Source organism: Aedes aegypti, chromosome 2, assembly GCF_002204515.2.
Source record: "Aedes aegypti strain LVP_AGWG chromosome 2, AaegL5.0 Primary Assembly, whole genome shotgun sequence".
NCBI lineage: Eukaryota > Metazoa > Arthropoda > Insecta > Diptera > Culicidae > Aedes > Aedes aegypti.
Genome location: NC_035108.1, coordinates 366,686,492 through 366,705,503, shown reverse-complemented (window position 1 = coordinate 366,705,503; position 19,012 = coordinate 366,686,492). Strand labels below are relative to the sequence as shown.

The 19,012-nt window shown below is 38.3% G+C and overlaps 1 protein-coding gene across 1 annotated transcript; it reads right to left on the bottom strand.

Annotated features, from left to right (window-relative positions):
- Positions 1–120: 120 nt before the first annotated feature.
- LOC5577612 (putative ATPase N2B) lies at positions 121–17,712 on the bottom strand. The gene is made up of 6 exons (XM_021846547.1): positions 17,074–17,712; positions 8,760–8,945; positions 8,380–8,621; positions 8,147–8,318; positions 7,927–8,073; positions 121–567 (listed from the first exon to the last, which is right to left on the bottom strand). Exons 1-6 carry the CDS (start codon positions 17,464–17,466, stop codon positions 325–327), a joined length of 1,383 nt encoding a protein of 460 aa, XP_021702239.1. The 5' UTR covers positions 17,467–17,712; the 3' UTR covers positions 121–324.
- Positions 17,713–19,012: the final 1,300 nt, after the last annotated feature.

Sequence of the window (19,012 nt, the reverse complement as noted above, 5' to 3'; positions counted from 1 at the left end):
GTATGTAAATGTATCAGCAGAGGTGCCAGCTTGAAATTGTGATCTAAACCGGGGGATTTGACATCAGCGATATGAGAACAAAATCCAATTGGAATCTTTTGGATGGACTGAAATAAATCGTTCCTGCTTCGTCATCTGATACTTCTTTATTCGAATAAATATATTTACATTTCCTTTTTAAATGTGCCTCAATTTGTTATTCTATTACACGTGATTTAAGTTCAGAGGTGGCCTAAGCCACCTCTTAAGCGTAACTGCCCAGCAGCAGTGGTCGTATTGTGCGCATTACACACGCACACCCTATGGACAAACACACTACGCCCCTTATCGGTGCTTTTCCCAGAGGGACCAATACTCGGCCGATTGCATCTCGGCCAGCCGGGACACGGTTCGTTCGAAGGCAAATACTTCCTCCTCTCCGGTGAAGATGTTGGAGCTGGCGTCGGTGGAGTCTTTGGTGATTTTCAAGTCGTCCATCAGCATACGATGCTCGTCCGAGGTGTGCAGGTCCTCGGGTTTCTCGTTCGAAAAGAGGATCTTGTACGGGACCTCCGATGAAACGACCAACTGGAAATTAAGAGATTGAAATGATCGAGTTATAAAGAGTTGTATAAGGGGACTACTTAAAATCATTTTGATTTCTACCACCCTATATCCTTCTGGCTGTGGCCAATGTCTTCAAAAAGATTTCGTTTGATCGTTCTGCTTGGGGCTTTCAATTAATTACGATAGACAATTCTGAGCTATTTTGCAATCTCCCTTCTTCACGGGTCATTTTTTTCAAATTTTTAATAGGTAATTGATTGATTTGACGCCAAAGAGATCTTGCAGCATAAGGGGTCATTGGGGTTGTGGAACGAAGGTGCGTCAAACCAAACAGTTTAAAACGAGTAGAAGTAGCACGGGCGATGATGTTGCAGAAAGTTACTCATCAAAATGTGGAGCGATACAATCAGAAACGAATACAGGCATCTGTTTCGGGATAAAAAGGGTTGCCTGGAAGAGTTGGAGTATGAATATATGGCTTAGTTCAGTTCTCAAGAAACACTGTTAGTTCTACAAGAAACTCAAAGGTGAGAGCAACACAACGCGTAGCTACGATGAACACTTGAATGGTGTGGAGGCGAAAGACCAAGGCAGCAGGAGGAATGGCTTCATCGGTACAGCGGATGAAGGAAACATGCCAACTCCCACAATACGTGAGGATAAGGATAAAAACAGCTGAGAAAATTGATATTCAAGCGGAACTTATTAAAATGAACCTAGACATATTGGCTGCTAGTCGTTGCCGATTGATAGCCAGGATCTGGGATCAGTGCGTTAAAATACACTCTAATAAGGTTTATGGACAAAAGGTCGAAAGACAAAAGGTCGAAAGGACAAAAGGTCGAAAGACAAAAGGTCGAAAGGACAAAAGGTCGAAAATGATTTGCATGGTGGGAAATTTTTCCTTCTTTGAAAAAAGATATTCGACCTTTTGTCCCTTCTTTTTTGTTCTTCGACCTTTTGTCCTTTCGGCCTTTTGTCTTTCGACCTTCTGTCCTTTCGACCTTTTGTCTTTCGACCTTTTGTCATAGATTCCTCTAATAAAGATTAAAAAAAAAAAAAAAAAAACCCGATCAGTGCGAAAACGAACAAAAACAAACTCCGCTAGCAAGAAGCCAATCTGACTTCGAGTGCGAATGCGACGAGAAAGAGAGTGGGTGCAACACACGCACACATTCAGTTTCACCCACTGTTGGTGTCATTTCAAAATTCAGTTTCACCTAGAGGCACTGAAATTGAAAATTGAATATAAAAAATTACAAATGAATTTTATATTACTGGTGTAAGAAAACGGCAATGTGATGCCTCCAGTTGATGAATCATGCTTCTTCTTCTTTCTGGCGTTACATCCCAACTGGGACAGAGCCTGCTTCTCAGATTAGTGTTCTTATGAGCACTTCCACAGTTATTAACTGAGAGCTTTCTTTGCCGATTGACCATTTTTGCATGTGTATATCGTGTGGCAGGTACGAAGATACTTCTATGCCCTGGGAATCGAGAAAATTTCCTTTACGAAAAGATCCTCGACCAATGGGATTCGAACCCACAACCCTCAGCATGGTCATGCTGAATAGCTGCGCGTTTACCGCTACGGCTATCTGGGCCCCTTTGATTTGATGAATCATGATTGTCTGTTAATAAAAAAAATACAACTTTTGCAATTTGCGGATGTTTTGTGGGGTATTCTAACGGAAATGATTTTTTTCACTAGTGAAATTGAATTTGAATGTCAGTAGTGGATGAGAATTAGTGTAGCAAAAGTAATTGAAAAACTGAATGCACGTTCTACCAGATTCGTGCATGTATTGTCAAACAAACATTCACACAAAGAAGAATTCAACGATGACGGAGCCTACTGAGGATCGGCGTTGTTGACTGTATATTGAAATATGCAGACACTGTCTGGGATACAAACCAGCTACCAGAGGAGTGAAAAATGGAGTAATATGCCATGTTGTGCACACCAAATTTTATTTCCCTAATGCTTCCGAGAAAACGACGTTTCCAATAGATGCTGCCACTTCGGATACAGGACATCAGCACCAAGAGCTAGTTGGTCCAGATCAAATGTTTCAGATAATGCAAAGCGAACTGTCGTCTTCGACTGATGTGGATTCTGGACATCAGTTTAGTGATCCCGAGATGAACTAGCCTAGGGCTAAAAATCTCGTTAATAAAGATAAAAAAAAAGTTTAGTGATTCCCATCCAAGTGCAGCTCTTTCGTCGAACATCAGCGTTTCTCCACCAACCAGCTATAAAAAAATGCGTTTTTACTATCAGAATATTCGGGGTTTGCGCACAAAAATCGATGATTTTTTCCTGGCTGTGGCAGATTTGCATTATGATATCATCGTGCTTACAGAGACGTGGCTCGACGATAAGATCTATCCCGCGCAACTTTTTGGAGATTGTTATACCGTATTTAGAAACGATCATAGCACGCTGAATAGCAGAAAATGTAAAGGTGGCGGGGTACTTATATCCTCTGGTTTGAACTGTATTCTTGACCCTACTCCTGTCGATAGCTCTCTCGAACAATTATGGGAAGTGCTGAGTTTTCTTGAGCAGAAAATAAGCGTTGGCGTCATTTATCTGCCTCCTGATCGCAAGAACGACATGCCAAGTATATCCAGACATGCTGAGTCAATCCAGCTAATTCAATCGAATTTCGGAATACAGGATCACACTTTCTTATTCGGTGACTATAATCAATCAGCGCTTGTTTGGAACTATTCAACAACACAATCGTTTGAAAATCAATCCATTAGAATCACACATTTCGACTCATTGATGGATTCAGTCTAGGCGGTTTAAATCAAATCAATGGAATTGTTAATCAAAACGGGCGCATTCTTGATTTAGCCCTGGTCACTGAATCTATATTAAACCAATGTGAATTATTAGAGACCGTTGAACCTTTAGTTCCTCTTGATGCTGACCATCCTGCGTTTACCGTGGAAGTAAAAATTTCTTCTCGTTTGATTTTTGAAGATATGTCAAACGAATGTGGTTTACATTTTAGAAAGGCCGATTTCATCGGTCGACTCTACTGAAATATTAGGACGGTTGAACATCTATGCTCCTGAAAGATTTCAATGCCAGCACAACTTTCTACAGCTTGAGCCACGCCGTGCAGTATATGGCTTCCATGACCCAATCCGTTTCATATCTGCAAGATATAACGAAGTATTTCACGCATTGTTACACACGCGTGTTGTTGGTCTACTCAAATCGGCTTTTCCTCATCAAACGCTTCATTAAGCAAAATCAGATGAAGCTAGAAACCAAATAAACAAAAGGATAACAAGTTAGAATGTGAGAACTAGCACTATCATTGTTGGGAAAATGCGTTTTTGTGTTTCCGGTTCCATACCGTTTTGATTCATATTACGGACAGCTTCAAATTCCGGACACTCTCGTTTGTATGGGAAACATTTCACACGAAATGTTTCAATTTTCGCCGTCCAAAAGTTCTCAATTTCGAGGCTCGTTTTATTAGGTTTTTTCCATAAATATCATTGCAAATTTATAATGCCCAACTACCTTAGACGTCTCTTAAGTGGTTGAACGATTTCAATTGATGATTTGACTGTTCCATTAATGATTATCATGAGCTGTCCGTAATTCGAATCAAAGCGTCCGGAATATGAGGCAAAAGTGAGGGAGCGTCCGGAATAAGAATCATGAAAAGGCCACACGTTTTGATTTATTTAAAATTATTCAAGTTGCGGACGCGTATTCTTTACCCACCATCCGAAGGTTAAGGGCTTCCAACGCTCGATAACGCTAAGGAATCATACAGAATGATTTATTTTGTACGGCCCAAGCTGGGTCATACTTCACTGAGGCCTTAAGTGTCCGTGATATGAATCAAAACGGTACATCATTTTATCCGAAGAAACACTGTGTTTTTCATGAACGATTATATAATTGAATTGACGTAAACACTTGGTCACTGTCATAGAAGCCTGGTTTATACGCTAAAATATCCGACCAAACACCTGACAAACTGTATGTTATTCGGATAAGTTGGTGCATGTGTTAAAGAATGCGTAGCAAAGAATTTTGATCATATTGGCGCTTACGTCGGCTATGCGAACATGAGCAGTGTTGAGCTATCACTATACACAGCAAAAAATTCTCAAATTTACATGGCACGTAATTTTTTATGATAATCATGTAAAACGAGTTGCAACTGAACATTCAACGATAATTAATGTAAACTGTCTCGTTGCATTCGATAATGCTTGCAAATTTGAGTGAAACTGAAACATTTCATGATCTTCCATCCAACATTCGCCAATGTTGCATGCTTTCTTGCATCTTGAAAGTGAAATTGCAAACAAGAATTCTCGGTTTACATGATTCTACGCTGAATATTCTGTCAAAAATAATGCACATGGATGGATCGACGGCTTGTCATTCCATGTGCATTATTTATGATTGAATTTTCAGCGAGAAAATCATGTAAACCGTGCCGTTTTGCATGCAACATTCTTCGAGTGAAGACGTTTCGCGTTCAATATTATTTTGGTAACAATGTTGTATATGATATATGTGTTCATAGGTTTTATCATTGAATAATACATGAGACATGGCTTTGCATGATTGAGGCTAATATTACGTTACGTGTAAATCTAAGATTTTTTTGGTGTGTAATGTGCTTTCCCATAGCTAATCTTCCACCGTCTATCACCTCTAGCAAGCAAATTTGTGGTATGTTATTAAGCCGGTTTCGTAAACGGGCGATCGACAACAGACCATATGTTTACGTTGTGGCTGATTCTTCCAAAGTGCAGGGCTGGACTTGACACTTTTTTTCGACCTGATCATTAAACAGTCACTATTTGCAACAAAAAGCCACTAATACTCTTTAACACTACCCCAAATGCCATTAACCCGAATGGGTCATTACCCCAAAAGTATAGTACTTTGAGATGGATAATTGTAGAGTATTGTGTTGTGGAATTAGATTGGAGTCAATTAGATAATATTACGGAACCCAAACGGAATTATGATTTCCATATGTTATACATATTGCAATATTTCAAACAATACACAATGGTTGGGCTCCATATAATGGGGCGGCCAAAACTACCAAAAACTTTTTTGAGATTTTCATGATTTTTTCAATTTTAAAATATACTTCATGTGTTATATTATTATGATCCTTAACTGAAATTGAACTAAAATTTAAATTTCTATGACTTTTATGACGGAAAACCGGCTGAAGTCAAAAAATTGAAAAATGTAACTATAAAATAAAGCACAAAATTTATAATTTAGGAATGCAATATTTCCCCAAAGTTACCCCCTATCTGAAAGCTTATGGTTCAACACTTTTATCGAGCAAGAGGATGGAAAAAAAATATTTGGTTGAAGTTTTATTACTATTCAATATTACACTTTAGTAATTTTGATGATTTTGAACATGAAAAACAACTCTTGTCGCGTCATGTCGCCGCCATTTCGAATATTGCACATCAAAAAGCATCTTTAGATCTCACAAAAATCCTTCAAAATTTTTGCAGAAATTTGCTGATTTGCAAGTTAGAGCTATTTGAATAGTTCAATATTTTACATATATATATATACGATATTTTTCATACAAAGTTTATTTAAAATATATATTACCACTATTCATACACATTTTGATCAAACTCGATCAAATATAAACAGAATTTGTGCTTTCAGTTCAGTTTGATAACAATTTTAATTTAAAAAAAAATCTTTTTTTCAAAGTTACGTAATTTATGAATAACCCCTTCAGAAACAACAAAAACGCCAAAGAACATATTCAGATTACATATTTCATCGATTAAGGCGATAAAAATAGTTTTGGCCAAACTTCACTTTTTTCCGACCAATGTGCAATAGCCTATTTTGAAAAGAGGGGAAAATTTCTTGTGAAATGAAAAACAATGAGATTTTCACTGTCTATGATTTTTCACACTGTTTTATCAAGACTATAAGTCACTGCTACCCAATTTCCTTACTCATATTTCATTTGAAGTAACGGCAATGAATGTACACCATCTTTATCATTTGGTTAACCAATATGACTAAAATCGCTGAGCTACAGTATAAAAAAGCTGTACATGCATCGTAATAACGATGAAATCACGAGGTTCCATCACGTCCAAAAAATCGTTTTAGTATGGGAAATTCTTTAACTAAATTCTGATAACAGCTAAAGGAGAAAAGATTGCACTTCATTTTGTCTTTGACAATCGTCAAGTTTTGCCTTACATAATTTGAAAATTGAATGCTCAGATGTATAAAGAAAGAAAGATGTGAATTTGGTAATTTTTCAATTGCCTTCTACGCATGTTATGAGTCGTTGTTCTCAGTTTCACATATACTAGCACTTTCTTTCGCCCCCAAACTCAGTTTTACGCCCTCTTGGGCTTGAAAATCGCCCCCAGAGGGGTAGATTTGCCTACTTTGGGAATCACTGTCATATAGAAAAACATAGTCTGATTGGGAAATCCTGGGACTCAGTGGCATTCGTGAGTTCGATTATCACCTAGAAGACGTGAAACTTTTTCGCAAATTTCACATCAATTTGTTCATTTAATCCAATTGCAAAATATATATGTAATGTTTAGTTTCTCGGTAGTTACCAATCGATCAAGTTTTCTGCTTCAACGTTTCTCCAGATTTGTGCTCTTGAAAATTTGAGGTATGGCTTCGATTCATCTTCACCTTAAAAAAGACTTTGGACTGACCTTTCTGGCCGGGATATTATAACAAATGTTGGCAAATATCCGACAGATTTGCCGAATGAATTGCTATCGAACTTTCTATAGCAATTTAGTAAACTATCCACAGAAATCTTCAACCAACTTTCTAAATGAATCTCAGCAAAACTTGATTTTTAAATAAATCAAAATGTGTGGCCTTTTAATGATTCTTATTTCGGACGCTTCCTTACTTTTGCCCCATATTCCGGACACTTTGATTCGAATCCCGAACAGCTCATGATAATCGTAAATGGAACAGTCAAATTATCAATTGAAATCGTCGAATCACTAAAGAGGCATCTAAGGTAGTTGGGCATTATAAATTTTCAAAGATATTTATGGAAAAAGTTTACTAAAACGAGCCTCGAAATTGAGAACTTTTGAGCGGCAAAAATTGAAACATTTCGTGTGAAATGTTTCCCATACAAAGTAGATTGTCCGGAATTCGAAGCTGTCCGTAATATGAATCAAAACGGTATCGTAAGTTTTAATATGTTTGATAAACAGCAGCAGCGGAGGACAGCCCCGAAGACATCATGGACTGTTATCCCCCGATACAGTCACAGCTATGGTAGTAGGCGATAAACAAACTAACTTGAAGTGTTACGGATCACGATTTCACAGTTTGTTACTCACCCGAACTCGATTGTCATACAAGGTGTCAATCAGCGTAATGAATCGTCTAGTTTGGGATTTCAGCTTCAGATTTAACTGCGGAATATCCCTGATAAGTACGGTGTGGAAGAACTGCGATATCTGAATGTAATCCGATGCACCGAGGGGCTAAAAACAGATGAATTAAGCTCTTAAACTGCACCTTTCATGAAATAATATGAATCTCAGAATCAATACTTACCCTATCACATAGCTCATCGAATGTACTATCCAGCACCTGTCCACAGGTCTTGGCGAAGGAAATGTTGCGCCCAAAATGGGTGAACGTTTTCGGGCGAATCATGTCGTTCTCTTGCGAGCACAGGACCTTGAAGAGTTTATCCATGGCTCCATCGGCATCCATTTGAGATTTTCTGAAAGTTAGCAAATCGTATTAGAACTGTTTTACGAACAAGGTATACCACATTATCTCACACGAAATAGTGCATGCCCTCTCCTTTGAGTGTTGCCGTCCGGTAATCCACGCCACTGTCCAGCGTAACAACCCGGCAGTGATTCTTCAGCACCCCGATAAAGGGAACAAAGTTGCTGCGCTGCAGCCCATTTTTGTAGAGATCGTCGGGGGCTCGGTTGCTTGTTGCTACCACAATAACTCCACTATCGAACAAATAGGTAAACAAACGCTTCAGAATCATCGCATCCGCAATGTCTGTGACCTGCAAATGATTGGCATGCATCATCAATCGTGCGCTTCGCAACTGATAAGGTCGCGTGTCATGGGCGTGTCATGAATTGATGAAGTGCTGCCCGACAACCACAACCCTTATATTATTTGGGGGATTGGCTCTACTTACCTGGAACTCGTCGAAACATATCAGCCACGAATCTTGGGTGATTATTTCCGCGACCGGTTTGATCGGGTCGAATGGCTGCGGTTTGGTGTTGCTCACGTCACGCACCTGTCTCGATTTTATCTCGTGGATCTTCGAGTGCACGTCGGTCATGAACGAGTTGAAGTGGACGCGCCGCTTGCGGTCTATCTGTTTGACGAGTAATGAGAACAACAAGTTCGGACATTTATAATTGTGGTACAGTCAACTCTCCATAACTCGATATTGAAGGGACCATCGAGTTAGGGAGGTAGCGAGTTATAAAACACAAAACCAGTGCAAATGAGGTCCAAGGGAATATCGAGATAGCCATGAAAGCCAACTCTAACACGATATCGAGATACAAAATATCGTGTGAGAAAGAGTTGACTGTATTTCAAGAATATTCATTTTTTTTCATTCTCTACTTTCTCAACAATGAGCTCTATTGGCCAGGTTTGGCATAACGAGATCGATTATGCAATTACACATTAGTAAGAAAATCGTATGCTTCTTTATCGAACATATTTCTTTTTGGATCAGATCTAACGTTGCCTCTCTTGCACTCTACTTGCATTGAAACATGAAAGACTACGTAATGCAGTTTTCTCAGTCCAGATAGAAGTCCATTGTTTAATTCCGTTGATCGAGTTCCGTGTTAGCCGAGTTTGTTTGAAAGTATGTCGTTCAGAAGAGGGTCAGTTGTCACTTCCCAAGTTAACAAAGAGCACTCTAATTCGCCCTTCGTGCTCATATAGAGCTATTATACACCTGGAATGCCATATATTAGCCGTATGATAGCTCTATTAGACTAAAAAGGCGAAGAGATGGGTTATTGGTTGCTTGGGTTGTCAGTCCACTTCCAAACAGGCATGGTGTTGGACGAATAGAACTCGTGTCGTTTTTAAGCGGATTGACGAAGTTGTTATTTGATGCGAGTGGGGGCTGTGAATCAAACCCATGGCTAATTACAAAAGCTACCCATTTGAGCTTCGTCACGCTGTCCTCAATATAAAATTGAAGTATTTTTTCGTTATATATGCATATAATTTGCATTCAATCCCCAACCATCAAATTTTCTGTATTATTGTCATAATCTTCTGTATTAGCGAACCTAATTCTTTTTGTATAGATAACGATATTATTCTATATTTGTATTAGCTCTTGTTTTGAGTGTGCTTAAAATATTTAGGATTTTCTTGTTGGAAAAGCATGTATAAGGGCAACTTCACCGGTGGTACAAATCACTGGTTGGTTCCAGATTTTAGGACCATGTTAATAATTGAAGCTTGCACCGGTATTGCAAATGATGTTTTAAATTTATTTTGTACCAGTTTTCTGGTCTATTCTTTTGGAACAGGCTATCTACGTGGTACATTTTTGAACCAAGATTTAAGCTGTTCTAAAACAGGGTTGACACATGTTTGTTTACCAGTTCGGATGTTTCTCGCTGATACAGTCACCGTCTCTAGTTCCTACTTTTTAAACAATATTTATTCTTTTTAAGCCATTCCTCCGTCAGTTCATTCAGCAATTCCTTCGGGGAATCCTCCAGGAGTGCTTACAGAGGGATTTAGGATTCGTCCCTGGATTCCACCACGAATTTCTACGGGAATACATCTGACGATTCCTCAACGAAATTGTCCTACAGAAAACTCCAAAAGATTATAAATCCATAGGGCATTTCTAAAGAAAATCCTAAAGTAACCTCTGATGACTTGTGTTAGTTGTAAAGGATCTCTGAAAGAACTCCGGATTTTCGAAGAAGTTTTAGAAGCTTTCAGAGATAAAATCTGTCAATCTTTCATAGATAAAATCAATCGAATCTTGGGATAGTATTCCGCAGGGTTTTCTAAAGGAATTGCTCGAAAAAACATTGAACAGAAGAACTTTGTGCAGGAATGATAGGAGGAGTTATTGAAAAAAAATCTGTAGTAAAAATTTAAACAAAGTTTTGAAGTTTGCATGGGATTTTTTTAGAAACTTTCGAAGAAATAATTGGATAAACTGCAGGAGGAATACTTGATTGAAACGCTGGAGAAATTCCTAGAAACAAACAATGAATTATTCAAATAACTCATTAAGGAATTTTGGATTTCTGAGCGGAAACGTGGTTGAATTTTTAGAGAAATTCATATGAACAGGCAGAAGAATTCTTGCAGACTTTGTTGGAAAAAACAACCCTTAAGCTATTTTTTCAAAAACAAAAAAACAAACTACGAAATAAATCTTTGTTGAAAGAAATTCCCTAGAAATCTTCGGAAGATCTCCTAGAGTAAGACTGGAAAATTCGGATGAAGGATTAGTAAAAACTATCTGGAGGAAATTTTTGAATAGTCTTGGTAAAATTTAAAAATAATACCTGAGGAAAATTTCTAGAAGAATTTCTCTCTAGGAGACCCTGAAAGTATCCTAAATAAAATCACTATGATAATTCCTGAAGCTTCTACTCGAACTAGACGAAATTCTTGAAGAGCCAATCATAGTCTGTGGAGCCTGTACAATTTTGCAGCAGGATTCAATGTATGCTTGCAAAAGGAACAAACAGATTCAAAAAAAGAATATCCTCTATATTTAAACCCTTTCCAAACAATTTATTAAACAAATTCGACAAGACTAGATCAAATTGTTTGCCTTTACAACCAATTGAATTCATTTAATAACAAATAACAAACGGATGAACAGCAAAACTTCTGTTAATTTGCGTAGTTTTTTTTTCTTCGCACCTAAGCGACCTGGCTAATTACAAAAGTTTTAAGGTGAAACTGAAGATTATTAAAAAATGTTTCAAAACAAAATCATTCAGAAAATCTTGATAGTCTGCTCTAAATGTATTTTAACAAATAATGCTACAAGATAGCAGTGGGATAAAACGATGCAACTGATCGTAGTTAAATCCATTACTTCTACCGAATATTCCTCAAGAATTCTATATTAATTCTCTATGGATGTTCCAGAAACTTTTCAAGTATTTCTTCCAGGAATGCTGACGGCAATTTGTCTAAGAACAAGCGTAGATATTTAAAAAAACCATCCATTGATTGATTCCGAAATGCCATAAGGATTACTCTATTTGTTTTTTTTTTTTTTTCTAACGGTTAAAGAAGTTTCTCATAACAATTCTAACAGTTTTCTCATGATTTTCTTCACAGATATTCTCAAAGGTTCTTTACCCGAGTTTGAACTTTTTGGGGCTCGTGCTTCAATTAGCATAAGAAAACAATAAAAACCCCCATAGTGTCTTAAATTCTCCATAAGAATAAGAATGACATTGATATATTGAACAGATGATAAATAGTTGAATTTATTTTTTTCAAGTTTTCTACTGATTTTCAGTTTATTCTTAATCGCTGATAGGACAATCCTTTGACCGCCCTACCCAGGTGTTCTTGTGCGAAGCACATATCCTACTTGTCCTACCCACTCCCCGCGCCACTGCCAAAGACGATCTCCATAAATTGCTCCAGGAATTTCTGCGGAGATTTTTAGCAAGAATTCCTCCGGAATTTTCTCCAGAAATTTTTAAGGTAATTTCCAACAGAAATTCCTCCGGGGATTTCGTCCAGAAATTTTTCTGAGGATTACCTCCAAGAATTCAACCGGGGATATTATTAAGAAATTCCTGAGGCGATTTTTCTTCAGAAAAATTAATCCTGGGATTACTTCTAGGAATTCCTCTGAGGATTTTCTCCAAGAATACCTCAAGGGCTTTCCAAAAGCGATTCCTCCGGAGATTTCATCCAGAAATTCGTCCAGGAATTTCTCCGGGTATTTCATTAAGAAATACCTCAGGGGATTTTTTCGAGAAATTCCTTCAGGGATTTCTCAGAGAATTTTTCCGGAGATTACCTTCAGGAATTTTTCAGGAGATTTATTCCGGTTATTCCTTCTTGGATTTCCTTCAGAGATTTTTTCCAGGAATTCCTCCGGGAAATTTCTCCAGGAATTTTGGGGGGGGGGGGGGACTTCCATTAGAAATACCGGAATATCGTCCAGGAATTCCTCCGGAGATTTTCTCCAGGAATTCTTCCGGGGATTTAATTAAAAAAGAAATCCTGATGGGAAGCTGTCTGGGTTCGATTCCCGGCCGGTCCAGGATATTTTCTTAATGGAAATTTCCTTGATTACCCTGGGCAAACAGTATCATCGTACTTGCCATACGATATACGAAGGCAAAAATAGAAACTTTGGCAAAAAAAGCTCTAAGTTAATAACTTTGGAAGTGCTTATTGAACACTTAGCTGAGAAACAGGCTCTATCCAAGTGGGGACGTTAATGCCAAGGAGAAAAAAAGAAGATGCGCTCTTATGATACTGAACGCGAGAAATCACCAATGTCTGTAGTTCGTTTGCTGAAATCTCAACTTTTGGAAAAATTTTCTGGCTTTTCAGTCTATTTCAACAATTTAAAACAAATGTATGGTTTCTTTCTCCAACGTTTCGGTCCTTATTGTCCTTGATAAAGGTCCAATAAGGACCGAAACGTTGGAGAAAGAAACCATACAGTTGTTTTAAATTGTTAAAATAGACTGAAAAGCCAGATATTTTTTTCCAAAATCAACCTTACAGTCGATCTATCAGTGAAATCTCAACAGCTAAACGGTAATCCGGTCGATAAACGAAAGCTTATCGAAAGTACTGTTATCTGAATCCGACGGATGATTTAGAATTTTCAGAATTTTTCTTCCATCTGACATTGGATATTTGAAACTATAGATATAATACCAATATATAATGATGCTGCATACATATCGTATTTTAATGAATAAAATTGTAAAATTGAGCCATCATGTCGTGTCTTGGACGAATAACTGTCAAGATATATAGAGAAAGTATCGATCGTGATTGTTTTATATTATTTTTTATGGTTATATCGGTCATGCGACTCAAAGGTAAAGGAAGTCTGTAGAAGATTTTGATGATGATGAATTGAATTCTCTCTGAATTTTCACCACCAGTTTAAAATTCCGGACACTCTCTTCTTTGTATGGGAAACATTTAACACCAGATGTTTAATTTTTTCCGTACATAAAAGCTTGATTTCGAGGCAAAAATTGATTATTTCGATAAGAATAATCCAAATTCGACACATTTCTATTTATTTAAGGTTATTCATGTTGCGGAATCAAAATCTTCGCCGAAAATTCGAAATCTATTCGAAATCGTACAGAATGATTTATTTTAAATTGTGTTTGAAGAGTTATACTTCATTGAGGCCTTAAATGTTTGTAATATGATTCAAAACGGTATTTGATATCTTTTTTGATCATTTTAATCACTAAAGTCACTATTATTTTGCTGTCTAGCAGCTGCCAGCCTTGTTAAGCTCTCCTCTGCAAGGAATTATACCAGAATTTCATCTCGGAATATTAACAAATAATCCTGCAAAAATAGTAGAATTTATTGTTAGAGTAGTTTACTAAAATAACAATCTGTCAATACTGTAAGAATATATCCATACATATTTCAAGGAAGGTCTTTAGATAGTTCTCATGAGCACCTTAATTATATTATTGATGAATTCCAGCAATAGGGCAAATGTATCATTAGTGGTGTGGAGAACTGCTAAAACACGATGATGGAATCATAAAATATATGATATTAATGCATCAGTCGATAGATTTCAAATCCTTCTATCATTCAAATGTATAAACATCACGATTCATTTGAAATTTCCCTTCAAAAAACCTTGCACCAATAATAGCAACACTGTTCCTTTAGTGGAGGTGTGTTTTAAGAATGGATCCTTTAGTGGCGCAATCCATTAATTTTTTATGGGACCCTCCACTATGGGTACTGATTCACCACTATAGGTGCAAAGGAGCAACAATTTTAAACAAAATAATTGTTCTAAATAGTTTTACGGTTATATTCCATGAATATAATTCGATTACTTATATCATTTTTGTTGAAGGATTTGTAGTGTCTCGCCCTTTACTAAAGATGAATCGGTATGCGATAAGTGTTCGACCCCTAAAGATCAGAAACGTCATTGAGTTCGCGCGCTTACACGAGTGTTGTTGTAGTCTTGTGAGAGATAGTCGAGATTGAGATTCTTTGCGGTTAAAGTTAAGTTGTTCAACTTTGTTCTAGTTAATAAATCGTCGTTACTAGTTTCGTTAACCTTGAGTGTGTTCTTCTTTTCTTACGCAAGTCCCGGTTGTTGGGAGTTCCACGGTGAATGTTCAACAGGTTTTGTGCCCAGTATAAAGAAGAAGAAGAACTAAAGTGTTGCGGAAGTATATTCGATGTTTTAGTAGTTGCTTTTTGTGCGTTTGATTTGTGACCTGACTCAGACGAATTGTTTGCTACTGAAGATGAGTGATACCAAAATTGTTATGGAGCGCCTCAACAATACAAATTGGGCCAGTTGGAAGTTCCGGATGGAACTGTTGTTGGTGAAAGAAGGTTTATGGTCAGTGGTGAGTGAAGCTAAGCCGGAAAATGCTGCCGCATCCTGGATCACGATGGATGCATCCGCTCGAGCAACTATTGGGTTAGCGGTCGACAATAGTCAGTTGGCGCATGTGATTGGTGCTGAAACGGCAAACGAGATGTGGTCGAGACTGAAGAGTTATCATGAGCGTGGATCCCTATGCAACAAGATTCACGTGTTAAGGAAGCTGTGTTCTATGCGTTTAGACGAAGGGGGCGACATGTCGGAACATTTGAAGGAAGCAGTAGAGCTTGTGCATAAGTTGAATGGCATGGGAGAAAGACTGGCAGAGCACTGGGTTGTGGCAATAATGCTTTCAAGTTTGCCGGAAACATACAATCCTCTGATAACCGCATTGGAGGGTCGCTCGGAAGAGGATTTAAAGCTCGAGTACGTTAAAGGTAAGCTATTGGACGAATGGCGACGCAGATGTGAGCGTAATATGGAACTCGAGGATCGAAATGACAAAGCACATCGGGTGGCAATGCAGCGTCAAGATGGTGTTTGGGTTGCTGGCAGAATCACGAAGCGTGAATGTTTTTATTGTCACGAGGAGGGGCATTTCCGTCGAGATTGCCCGAAGTTGTATGCAGTGAGAAGAGGCGATGCAGATAATAGACCAAGGATGGAAGGCGGAGAATCGTCGAATTCAGGACGTGAAAGTAGCAGACGCAACGTTTGCTTCACTACAAAAATCAAAGCTTCAGAGAGTTCGAACGGATGGTTGATTGACAGCGGGAGTACAAACCATATGACTGGATCGACTGCACAGCTGAAGAACATGATGCCACATTGCGACGAAGTTGTTCTTGCTGATGGCAAGGTGCTACAAGTGAAAGCAGTCGGAACCAGTACATTTTCAGGGTTTGATGTTAATGGCAAGAGGGTTGCTGTAAAGTTAAAAGACGTTTTGTATGTACCTGGATTGGCTGTAAATGTAATTTCTGTTAGTCGAATGTTGGAAGCAGGGTATACAGTTAGCTTCAGTCCCAGAAGTTGCAAAATCTGTAAAGATGGACATGTTTTGTTGTCTGGTGAACGACGTGGCGGCTTGTTTTATGTTAAAGAGGCCTAAGTAATTATTGAACGGGAAAGATTAAAATCCACAGAAGTAGCTTGACTTGGTTCAGGAGGAGTAAATAGCATCGACACGAAGGAGGAGTGTTGAAGGATTTGTAGTGTCTCGCCCTTTACTAAAGATGAATCGGTATGCGATAAGTGTTCGACCCCTAAAGATCAGAAACGTCATTGAGTTCGCGCGCTTACACGAGTGTTGTTGTAGTCTTGTGAGAGATAATCGAGATTGAGATTCTTTGCGGTTAAAGTTAAGTTGTTCAACTTTGTTCTAGTTAATAAATCGTCGTTACTAGTTTCGTTAACCTTGAGTGTGTTCTTCTTTTCTTACGCAAGTCCCGGTTGTTGGGAGTTCCACGGTGAATGTTCAACAATTTTCACATCGTACATCACAGAAAAATATCACATTAATCATTTATTACTGCGTAACATGCCAAAACACACTAACTCCACTATTGGAGCTACCTCCACTAAGGGAGCGTTTGCCCTAGTTCTGTTTTAGTAGTTCTCATAAGTGCAATAAAAAGTTGTTGAAAAAATCATTACAAAAGCATTTTAACTCAATCGTTGAGTTTATTTATCATGTCCTCAAAATTCTTATCTGAACAAGAAAGGAAAATAAAATAATATATTATTTTTTTCAGGATATATTATCTCCTTCATATCAATGAATTAACAACCGCATTCGCAAAACACACACCTTTCTAACGTCACCACATCAGCTGCTTGCCTTGCCTCGCTAACGCTACACCCCATCCCAACCCTCTCCACCCCCACAACACAAACTCACCGAGCAGCAGTCGTAGAACATATCCATCAGCATGGTTTTTCCCCCACCAACACTACCGTAGATGTACAATCCTTTGGGAGCTTGCACCTTGGGTTCCTTTTTCCCGAAGCTGAACCATTTCCCCAGTCCACTGGTCGGCTTCGGAGGGCTATAGCCCTGAATACTGTCGTACACAATTTGCAAGGCCGCCGTCACTCGCTTCTGATGGTCATCGGGCTGAATTTCATTGCGAGCGATTTTCTCGTCCAACACATCCAGCGGTGATTGTCCTGCCGAAGCTTTGCTCTGCTGACTGTATAATCGCCTGGCCAAGGCACAAGAACACTGCCTCCAACTGCCTTTAGCGAGCACAACACCAGCAGCACCGATCGAGATTTTCGTCCAGAACAGCATCCTGGTAAATACTATTGCACAGACAACGGGAAGGAACTCGCGCTAGAATGATTTTCAACTGGGTCAAGTTTGACCATCACTATTTCATTATGTAAGGAACGAAGCGAAAGACGTAAACTGGCACTACTGGCAATAATGAGGGACAAAGATTCGCGCGAGTGTCAAGTGCTTAGGCGCTGCTCTGTTAGACGCGAATCGTTTTCCATGACGCGAGAGACGATGATGATGTTGGACAAACGTCAGAGCAAAAGCGCGTGAGGCACTTTGGCGAGGCTTGTGTTGGTGCGCAACCGAGGGGACGGTGGATGGGGTTTGTTTGTGAATTGTTATCACACCTGGATGTTAAACAATAGATTACTGGAAGTAGATAATGCCCTATCTTTAAATATATTACCTGATAAAGTCAGAGAGAAGAAGAAAAGGAAACAACCATTGGGGAGCCCCTCGATTATACCATGCTGGATTTATTTTCAGAACCCATCACCAGAGGGATGAAAAAGGCACGTGGTTTGCTTTGATTGTATGCACGTTGCTTTCATTGCCAATGCTAGCGGGTAGTGTTGGTGAGTATCGACTAGTTAGAAATATCTTGGCCCATGAAAAATGCAATAATAATATTTTAAACCCTTTCGAACTCAACATTCCATGCTTTAATCATTCAGTACTGTCGTTTATACGGCAGATATCAATTATTTACGTCATATTGATAAGTTTGATTATATATTTTGTTGCTCGAGGATTGCAACTACCACGTTCGCCTTATTTTGTTGACAGTTCAGCCAGCGACGAATAGAGACATAGTAGTCGGGTATAAACTGAGTACCACTTCTTGTACTGCATTTCATCCCTTGGTACTGAAAAAAGGTACCCAAGTTTAACAGATCACAGTTGATTTTTTACGGCATTCTAGATTTTGCTATATCACCTCATGTGCTTTAAAATTATGGGCAATAGCAGGGAACTTGAAGGTCTTTATTTCGTCCTTAGTTTAGCGGGATTCCCAAAAACGTGTTATTGTTTTGAAACGATGTTTAAAAAACTTAGTAAGCATATTCTGGTTGTCAATGATACAAGTTAGAAACCATTACGAATATTTGGAAAATTTCAAACCGACTACCGTGATGCATCAATACCCGGACACTTAAGCAGCGACAAATGTTTAAATACCATTTTCAATAAGTATTATGGGTAAACAATTAAAGTTTTATTACTCAGTGAATAACTTTACATCAGATTTTTATAAGAGTGATACATTTTACTTTAAAAATAACGATTTTATAACGAAAATTAGAAGAATGATGAAGCATATCTTGTCCTTAAATCCGGACACTTGCAGCAAGTGTTGTCTTTAAATCCGGACACTTTTGAATCGAAATCCGGACAACTGTTTCGATATTGATTTATTTGCGCAAAAATATCGAAGATTATGTTAGATATTATTTACATACCATATATCATGCATCTTGAAGTATTTATGCGACTCACAGTGTTTCAAAAACAGGAATGATGAGAGAAATTTGTATTTGAATTCCCTGCACTGCACTTC